Source organism: Argentina anserina, chromosome 7 (assembly GCF_933775445.1).
Source record: "Argentina anserina chromosome 7, drPotAnse1.1, whole genome shotgun sequence".
Classification (NCBI taxonomy): domain Eukaryota; kingdom Viridiplantae; phylum Streptophyta; class Magnoliopsida; order Rosales; family Rosaceae; genus Argentina; species Argentina anserina.
This window is the reverse complement of record NC_065878.1, coordinates 13,290,502-13,301,082: the sequence shown is the minus strand read 5'-3', so window position 1 is coordinate 13,301,082 and position 10,581 is coordinate 13,290,502. Positions and strand designations below refer to the sequence as shown.

Genomic DNA, 10,581 nt, shown 5'->3' with positions numbered 1-10,581 from the left:
TGCTTTCCAAAATCCCAACAATTCAAGTTTGAAAGTTGAAACCTCACTACCACAGCTTTTTAGATTCAATGAAGCCTTTTTCAATCTTAGACAGCTTAATTCATCAATCTATATTAGTATTGAATTGGAAATCTGATGATACATAAATGCAAAACCTCCCCAAGTCCCCCAAAATTATTATGAAACCCTAAAAATTCAATTAATCAATTGACATTACTTACATAGAGTGAAAGGAGGGATGAGGGAATGATTGAGTGAGGACTGAACTCATTGAAGCACTCGATCAATTGTGGAGGGACTGAGGGAGGCCGGAGAGCACCAAAGTAATTAAGGAAATGATGATGGAAAACACAGAGGACAAGAGAAATGGTTCAGTGGCCGACTGTGATATATGCTTGTATTATATATTAATTTATTAGTTGATTGGGTCAGCCGGTCAAGACTTCTAGTTACTATGGGCCAAGTATAATCATTTTGATAGTTATATATGTATAGCATTAGGAATTTTACTTTTGCCGTGAGAAGTAGGTGGACTTGAGTCCACTCATCAATATACATGGGTCCGCCCCTGCTTTTGAGGGCGTTTAGTGGATATGAAGCACTTTTCCCTTAGATTGGTGGTGGTTTGCAAGACCGCGTGTGGTGGAGTTTTGTTGTGCATGCTTTGATAGGATTATTTCGATCTGGTATGCCTCAAAACCACGAGGAAGGGATTTGCATCCTATCAGCGTGCTGGCGGAAATAGAGGGAGAATTTGATCTTCACTGGCAGCGGCATTGGGGTTGTGCTCACGTGATGAAAGTGCGGTGGTGGCTGCAATTTAAGATCTTGGCTAGGGTTTGAGTTAGATTATTGAATTAGTTTTTTATTTTTAATAATGCTATTTTTGTGTGAGTGTAGTGGGCCTTGGCCCTGTATCTCTTGTTTAGCACATTTGTGTGTTTTTACGGATCAAGTGTAGTAGTCTAGTTTAGATTATAAAGGGGTTTCTCGCGTGCTTGACCAGCATTTGGGATTGTATTGGAGTTTGTCTCCTGCATGACCAACGGTCGTGGCTTCGGCCGTATGGGCGACTTCCCTAATCACTTAGTTCCATCTTTCTTGATATATATATATATATATATATATATATATATATATATATACACACACACATGCATATATACAAGGTTCGAAAAAATGCTAGGGAGTGTGCAGACGGACAACTACCTCCTAGCGCTTAGACGGCTAGGCGGCGCTTAGGCGGTTTTCGAATTATTAAATATTTATTTATTTTTATACATCTATTTAAATTATTTTTTGATTAAAAATATATAATAATACTCAATATTAATTTTGTAAATAGTCTAAATTTACAATAACTCAAGTGCAAAGTCTACAAAAAAAATTAGAACAAAAGATAGATTATAAAACAAATGCAATACTAAATCTCAAGTTCTTTTAGATTTTTTATAGTTAACTGAATTTTGACCGCTTATGACCGCTTAGGCGGCCGCTTAATTCGCAAAACGCCGAGAATGGCCGCCGAGGCAAAAATTGCGATGTCCTAGTGCTTAAGCACCGCTTTTTAGAACTATGTGTGGGTGTGTGTGTGTGTGTGTGTGTATAAGTCCCCTTCTAGAGCGAAACCCGCTTTGAAATTAAAGTGCGCAGTTTCTTATTTGACTAATTTTTTTGTCACTTTTCACATTTCCACCATTTAGTAATTAGGTATGTATGTGTAGATCATCCATACAAAATTTATTTTAATTTGGTGATTGTGTGAGTTTTCACAATTGTGATTTATAATAATGGTTCTGGTTGGACAAATTAGGTTAGTTAATAGATTTACTAGTGTTTTGATATCTTAAAGGTCACCAAATTGGGTGAAATTTTGTATGGATGATCTACACATACATAACTAACTACTGAATAGTGGAGATGTGAAAAAGTGACCGAAAAATTAGTTAAATAGGAAACTTTGCACTCTAATTTCAAATCGGGATATATATATATATATATATGGCTTTTCAGGTGCGAAGGTCTGTACCTTAGCTTAAGGTACATATTTTCATTTTTTACTAACTTTCTGATTGAGTTTTCACATCTCCACCGTCTAGTCCTTAGGTAATAATGTATAGATCACATCTGCAAATGTTCACCCAATTTGGTAATCGTTAAGTCACTCAAAACTGCGTTTTTCTATTATACATATGAACGGTTTCAAGTTCGGCAGATTTAATTCGTTTATTGGTTTAACTTAGTTAGATACCTTAACGATTACCAAATTGACTGCAATTTTACATAGATGATTTATACATTATTGCCCAAGAATTGGACGATGAAGATGTGAAAATTCGATCGAAAAATTGATAAAAAATAAAAATTCATACCTTAACTTAGCTTAAGGTACGGACCTCGCTCTTGAAAACCTGTGTGTCTATATATATATATATATATATTTATCCAAAATAGAAAAACCACTGGGTCCATGACTAGTAGATTCTTCACATCGACAAAAAAAACACCAATTATCATTGTCCTCGTAAGAAAATAATATATTTCAATCACCATAATTTTCCGCAGTTTCATAATTCTTTTGTTACGATGTCTATTTATAAATTGACAGGATTGAATGGCTCTTTTTGACTCGGTCGAAAGATTCTGATAATGACCAATTTAACACAATACAAGCAACTAATTTGTAGCCTCGTTATAAACTTTGCTCGATCAATATTACATGTCTGTATCAACCGGATACATCTAAAAAAACACTAGACATAATTACATATACACTTAGAAAAAACCACTTCAACCACCATAAAAGATCAAAGATACATACATGGCCTTTCCTCATATACAGTATATGCCATTTTACATGGCTCTCTTATCCTCCTAATTACATGGCTTATAATGATCATAATTTGGTGAGCACCATAACCAAAACTTGTGTATCATTCCTCTGATACGTACCCGGCGATATCCAAAGCACCAAAAAATACTCAATCAATCTGATTCTGATACAAATTTCCAGATCGGCAAAATCTGATAATACTTGATTCCTGGAAATTAGTTTTGAGACTGGTGAAGTAGATAAGAGAGTAGTGAGAGTATTCCTAGTGGACCAGAATCCTCATATAAAGATGATTAAAATGTGAAGAGTGTGACACATGAAACTTTTGCATAGACCTTCTTAATGTTTTCTGTCCTTACTAAATTAAGGGACTCCCACCGTCCACGTGTATGATATTTCGTTTAAATATTACACCATTTTTCTAATAACCTTTTGTGTGTGGGTGTCACCTCATTTGGGCACCAACAAGATAATGTGTCACAAATTGCGTTACACTTGGTGTGTGCTTGTTGGTAGACCGTTCGACTTTTCTATCTTTTGTTACAGTTTAGATTTTGATTGGGGTTTGGTTTTGTCACACTTTATGTTTTGGGGCTAGTCAAGTTTGCAATCTTGCCCTATTAGGCTATTATAACGTTTGTCGTGATACTTTCTTTATATCATCCAGGCTTATATCTAATTTAATGTTGACGAAAAGAGAATCTTTTGATATAATAAATCAAATTACAAATCGAGAATAACATCGGTGGTAAATAAAAGCTCCATTTGCTTCTATACCTAAAGAATAAACCGTAACCGTCCATATAATAATATCAAAATAATGGTTTCGAAAGGCAATGGATCCACTAAATAATTGCTAGTTAACTTTAACTACGCACGCACGTACCATAAAGAAAACAATTGTATCACTAGAATTCTATATTGTACAGCACTATGGTTTTACTTTCCAATATATATATATATATAGTCTCTATCTAAAATGAAGCTTCATTCTGTAATTTCAAAGTGAAATTCCAATTTTGGCACATTTTTCGGTTAAATGTTTTCAACATAAGTGATTCGATATTTAGCTATGCTATTCAAGATCATATCTATAAAATTTTATCTAATTCGGACATCGTTAATGTATTGAAATTAGATTAAATCAATAAATGAATTAAAACTGTTCAACGTGAACCGTTTGTGTAAATCTCAGTTTTGAAAGCTCAACCCATTGTCAAATTGGATGAAACTTTTTAGAGATGATCTTGAATAACATACCTAAATATTGAATCACTTATGGTGAAAAAATTTGATCGAAAAGTGTGTCAAAATTAGAACTTCACTCTAAAATTACAGTGTGAAGCTTCACTCTGAATAGAGTAATTGAACAAACATTGAATAACAGTACCCGAGGATTCACAAGTGGCTGAATATTTATTCCATAAGGGCTTATTCGATCTAATCGTACCACGTAATCTTTTAAAGGGTGTTTTGAGTGAATTATTTCGGCTACATGCCTTTTTTCATTTGGATCAAACTTAGATTAAGTAGAATTGTAGAGTAGAGTTTTAATTTCTTTTTTATTTATTAATTTAATAAATAAATTTATTGAAAATTATTAAATTATAAGACAAGAGAACGGAAATAACTAATAATATGAATAATAAAAAAGTGTATTATCATATATATATATATATATATATATATATATATATATATATACACCCCCCAATATGTAGACGAGTCTCCATGTCTCCACTCGACGGTTAATGCCTCTTCCTCATCAAAACTTCCCACAGCTCGATTATCCACCTCTGCTAATTGTAAGTTCACTACTGATCACTATCAATCCTTAGCTTCATATATTTACAATTAATCTTTTATTAGTTTCTCAGAAGAGAAAATGAAAAGAGTTGGCCTCGTGAAAACTATGTGTCAACTATACCCGGCAACAAAATAAGATCCCTCGACTTCATTTGATTTGAGCTTCCTAGGCTGACACCGTGACGGTGTGTTGTTTGTGTGAGATTATATGGCGTAATGGTGGTCGACGGTGGTTCCTTCCCCGTCGGTGGGAAAACGACGGAGGGACGGTGACGGAGCTCCGTTCCAACGGTGTATAGATTAGAATCCAAGTGAAGCTATTGGTCACTTTAAGGTCTGTCCCCAAATTGCGACACGTGGACGTCCCATACCCCGTTCGTGGCACAAAACCAAATTTCGCGCGAGATATACTGAGACGACCTTTGACTCCTCTCTTTGTTTTTGTTTCAGAACAAAACACACACAGCTTTCCCCTTCTTCCTCAACTTTTCATAACTAGATTCCACAAACCAGTTTCACACTTCCACTAAATCTCGGAGGACATCCTTATCCGACGATATGTACTTTCAGAGTCCAACGTAGTTAGTTCCCTGTTTTCTCTGCTTCATCTTCCATCTTGCTTCCCATTAAACCGGTGTGTTGTTTCAGAAGCGAAAGCCAAAGCTCAATGAGGCGTTTCATCGAACGCGTCGAATGAATGGAATATGAGCCATAGGTTTTTTGAGTTTTGGGTTTCTGGTACTTACCTTCATTCGGTTTTTGGTATTATTATTTATGGGTTTTGATTGGATTTTTGCGCTGTTGTACGTTTTAGTAAAGAACTGTGTTGGAACTAAAGTTCGTTTAAGCATTTTATCGAACACGTAGTGTGCGTGGAAGATGAAGAGTAGGGTTTTTGAGGTTTGGGTTTTTGGTAGATACCCAGTTTCTATTTCAAACCTATAAATTCTGGGTTTTTATTAGATTTTTGCTCTGTTCTTTGAATATTACAAAACGCTGTCACTTTATCAGCCTTATATATATATATATATATATTTTTGGTTTTGAAATTTGGTTTTACTATCTTTTGTAGCCTAGGTAGTTTCTCATTTGTTTCTTATTTTTCCATTTTAGTGATAGATTTTCAGGAGTTGTGTTTTTTGTGCTTATTGCTTGGTGGTTTTACTTTGAAGCTTCATTTTCAGACTCAAAAGATTCAGACTTTGAAGTTTTGTTTAGAAGGGATTTGTGTATGTAGCTGAGAAAAATGGGGCAGTCAAAATCTGTAATTAATTCTTTTGTAGAATTACTTCTATTTCCAAGTTGTTGTTTTTTTCTGTCACAGTGAAAGATCTCGGATATTTGTTTCAACAGGCTAGAAAGTCAGATACAAAAATATTGGAGATATTTTATTATTATAGAATCTTGTTTCTTAATTTTCAGGTCAATCAGATATGTAACTAATTAAGTAATTAACATTAAAGAGGAAAGAAAAAGCATCAGTTCCTTTCACTGTTTTGTGCACTCTTGTAATAGTAAGTAGTCTAGAAAGTGTGTTTCTTTTGTTCTTGGTGTGATTTTGAGCATTTGTTTGCAGAATTGTTCACTCTGAAAGATGGTGGCATTTGGGAAAAAGTTGAGAGAATCTCAGATTCAAGAATGGAAAGGGTAGGTTCTTGTAAATTGAACTGTAAGTGCTCTTTGCTATATGCCTAGGCTTTTGATGTTATTTCTTTATTGCTTTCCAGATACTATATTGACTATAAGTTAATGAAGAAGAAAGTCAACCGGTATATGCAACATGTCGGAGTTGGAACAGAGAATCACCTCATTGTTCTGAAGGACTTCTCTAGATTGCTAGATTGTCAGGTAACCTTTACTACAAAACTGTATCTGTTTTCAACCTGAGCTTTGTGCCATTCTATTCCATCTGAATTTGTGACATTTGCTGCATTGGGAGAGTGATAATCATTCATTCTTTTATGCTTTCTGCTAATTTTTTTTTTACTGTGAGGCCAATTTGTTTCTGCTCTTACCAACAATGTTAATAGGGATGATGCTTTTGAGCTTGTCTTAACCATTCAAACTAATTTTCATTATGTAAGATTAAAAGGGCCATTGTATAGACCACACTCAACTTTTTGAATAACATTCGATTGTCTTATTATTGATATCACTTATCAAATCATTTACTTTTTTTTTTCAGAAGGACTAATTCACTTTCTTTCCTGGACAGTATAACCATTTAATCACATGTCTAACCATAAAGATAATTCACTTTTTTTCTTATTATTTCAGATTGAAAAGTTTGTCATGTTTCTCCTGGAACAAGAAGGAATTCTCGCAAACAGGTTATCCAACCTTAGAGAACAGTATGATTCTCTTTCTCATCAGGCAGATGGAGATAAAGTATCAGAACTGCGAGAAGCATATCGATCAGTCGGTCAAGATCTCTTAAAAGTTCTCTTTTTTGTTGAGATGAATGCTATTGGTCTGCGTAAAATACTGAAGAAGTTTGACAAGCGATTTGGGTTTAAATTTACCAATTATTATGTCAAAACCCGTGCAAATCATCCCTATTCCGAGTTACGACAAGTCTGTAAGCATGTGGTAATGTGTTACCTTGTTCTTTTTTTTGTTAAGTTTTACTCTTTCACTTTTGCAGTATTGTAAAAATGTAAAATATTGAACTAGCCTTGACTAATTCTGTAAATGAATACAACCATAATCAGCTACTACTAAATATGCAGGGCATTGGAGCCATTGTGGGAGCCATTTCTCGAAACCTTGCAGACCTTCAAGATCATAGTGGAAGCTATGTATCAATATATGATCAGCCTGCTTTATCTCATCCGGTTTAGTCTTACATCCATTGAAGTATTATATGAAACGTCAATACTCTCTTCTAATATTTCTGGTTGATATTTAAACTGCTTTTGTAGTATAAGATTGTTCATGAATTCATGGACAGGCATAACTTGTTCGCAACCATCTTAAAATTGTTTCCATTACAATTCCATCTCACATGACCACTTTGATTACTTCTCTGGTCTGAATTCCAAATAAAATAACAGATTTAGGATTTTATATCTCAATGTTCCACTGTGTTACATCTAGCTAAAAGAAAACCTCACTTGAAAATCAAACATTCGTTAGTATATCATAAAATATTTTGGCAGCATATAGTACTCTAACTTTTAGCAGGTCCGGTTTTTACCACTGACCATAAGTACCTGTTGAATTGGATTTGCAGGATCCTGTTGTTGATTCTATTAAAGCAGCAGTGGACAAGTTGTCAAACTCGACAGGTTTCCTACATTATCTGGGAAAACATGCCCTTATAATGCAGGAGGAGTTTCCAAGTTCATCTGAGGATCCTCCTGATGTCAACACTTATCATTTCATGTCACTTCTCCTGAATTTGGCAAACACATTTCTCTATATGGTCAATACATATATAATTGTTCCAACAGCTGACAGATACACATTGACCCTTGGAGCTGCAGCAACGGTCTGCGGTGTTGTGATTGGGTCAATGGCTGTTGCCCAGGTGTTTTCTTCAGTTTATTTCAGCGCATGGTCAAATAGATCATACATGAGACCACTTGTATTCAGTAGTATTCTTCTTCTTGTGGGAAATACCCTATATGCACTGGCGTATGATCTTGATTCATTATCAGTGCTTCTGATCGGTCGTCTCTTCTGTGGGTATGTGACTCTTATATAGTGGCACTTGCATTTAAATTTTGAATTACCTGATTCGTGTTTCATGTTACGCTAAAAGTTGAATGATGTTATATGATATATTGACATTATTCCCCAGAAACATCATTCTACCAATTTTGCAGGTTAGGTTCTGCAAGAGCGGTCAATCGGCGCTATATTAGTGATTGTGTACCCCTTAAATTGCGAATGCAAGCTTCTGCTGGTTTTGTAAGTGCTAGTGCACTCGGAATGGCTTGTGGTCCTGCCCTTGCTTGTTTATTCCAAACTGATTTTAAGATTTACAAGTTGACATTCAACGAAACCACATTACCTGGTTGGGCCATGGCTCTTGCATGGCTTGTGTATTTGCTGTGGCTGTGGATTTCTTTTAGAGAGCCTTCTCGTGAAACTAAAGAAAAAGTTGTGCCAGGGGAATCTGATTATGGTTTGTATACATGAATACTTGGTTGTTTTCATTATATATACCTTCTATAATCACTATATAATGTGGAGTTTTGTTGGAACAGGGAGGTATATAAATGGTTCTCATGAATCCAAAGAAAATCACTTGCCAGAGGAATCTAATTCAGGTTTGTTTACATAATTACTTGGTTCAATTCAATTTATTCTATTTTCCTGGTTGTACTGTATAATGATGAGTTTAGTTGGAACAGGGAGGTTTATAAATATTTCTGTGGACAATAATTCTACACAACCATTACTGATGAGCTCCAACGATAAGCAGCAAGATGACAATGGAGGTGAAGATTGTGATGATGCTGAAGAAGATTTCAAAGAACTCCAGAAGCCAGTCAATTCAATTGTGTCAGCATATAGATTACTTACACCATCAGTAAAGGTATTGAGTTTCTTCTTACAATCATTTGAAACATCAATGATCATGACGTTTTTCTGTCTTAGACTAGGTGGCTATTTGGTCCTTCCAATCTTGTTTGGTTATACAGTGGCACCATCAATTACTGGTCTGATTTCTTTCCATATTCTTCGTGATATCTTGAACTAATTTTCACCAGGTTCAACTATTCATATATTTTATGCTCAAATATGCCATGGAGATCGTACTTGCTGAGTCGAGTCTCATCACTGGATATTATTTTATCTGGTCAACAAGCAGTGTTGCAATCTTTCTTGCATGTCTTGGGTTAACTGTTCTTCCGGTCAATGTTCTTGTTGGAAGCTATATCGGCAACATATTTGAAGAACGGTAGACCTTTGAGTATGAAAAATAAACTGTATTATTTTTTGTATATATTTTCTCCTCAGCTGATTCATATATATTTCTGTTGACCTGATTGCAGGCAAGTTTTATTGGCCTCTGAAATTCTGGTGTTCATTGGTATACTACTAAGCTTCCACGTCTTCACCTCTTACACTGTGCCTCAATATGTTGGCTCAGCCCTTCTAACCTTTGTGTCAGCTGAAGTCCTTGAAGGTGATTTCTTGTCTTCCTCTCCATTCTCCAACTATGTTGCAACTTTAATCTTGAATCTGGATGAACCAACATTTAGTTTTTGTATTTACCAAATCTGATAAGGGGACTATTGCTGGTAACCATGCCATTGGTAATATATCTTAAGCATGTCTTTTTTTCTTTTTCTTTTTTGTTCTGCATTTTTGTCTTCTGAGATGATTTCAATAATTCGTTTGCTCAGTGTCTCAATTTATGCAGTTTACAGTAATGCATGACATCGTTTTTCAACTTTTTAGATACATCATCTCTTTTCTCAATTCTGGCTTTACATTTACTTGCTCGAAATCTCAAAAACTAACACTTGCTGCACCAAATTTAGGTGTGAACTTATCACTCCTATCTCGCGTCATGTCATCAAGGCTTTCTCGTGGGACTTTCAATGGCGGCTTGCTTTCAACTGAAGCAGGGACCCTGGCCCGGGTAATAGCTGATGGAACAATAACCGTAGCTGGGTATTTAGGTGTGAACAAGGTCTTGAATACCACCTTGGTTCCTTCTCTGTTCTTCTGCGTCTGCTCCATCTTTGCCACCTGCTTCACATACAACTCTCTCTACTAATTTTCCTTTGATAACCTATCATGTTGTATATTAAAGCTAAACTCGTTCAGTTCAGTCTATGCCCCAACAATGCTATTCGATGCTTGTGTGCACAGATGAATTCAAATGAAAATGAGCACAAAAGCCAATTGTATATTGATATAACTTGCAAAAACTGGTTGATATGAGAATCTGCATTATATGATCATCACAGGATTCACAGCTTTTG

At 35.3% G+C, this 10,581-nt stretch overlaps 1 protein-coding gene across 3 annotated transcripts; it reads left to right on the top strand.

The window, feature by feature from the left end:
• The first annotated feature begins 4,924 nt into the window (after nucleotides 1–4,924).
• LOC126801463 (SPX domain-containing membrane protein At4g22990-like) lies at nucleotides 4,925–10,560 on the top strand. Of its 3 annotated transcripts, none has more exons than XM_050528819.1 (12): nucleotides 4,925–5,377; nucleotides 6,216–6,286; nucleotides 6,367–6,487; nucleotides 6,917–7,228; nucleotides 7,369–7,473; nucleotides 7,872–8,326; nucleotides 8,467–8,768; nucleotides 8,851–8,913; nucleotides 8,989–9,182; nucleotides 9,358–9,548; nucleotides 9,643–9,776; nucleotides 10,135–10,560. In XM_050528819.1, exons 2-12 carry the CDS (start codon nucleotides 6,234–6,236, stop codon nucleotides 10,371–10,373), a joined length of 2,169 nt encoding a protein of 722 aa, XP_050384776.1. In that variant the 5' UTR covers nucleotides 4,925–5,377; nucleotides 6,216–6,233; the 3' UTR covers nucleotides 10,374–10,560. The 3 variants fall into 3 exon arrangements, with proteins under 3 accessions (XP_050384776.1, XP_050384777.1, XP_050384778.1); XM_050528820.1 differs by having other exon boundaries at nucleotides 4,925–5,401; XM_050528821.1 differs by having other exon boundaries at nucleotides 4,929–5,377; nucleotides 8,998–9,182.
• The last annotated feature ends 21 nt before the right edge of the window (nucleotides 10,561–10,581 follow it).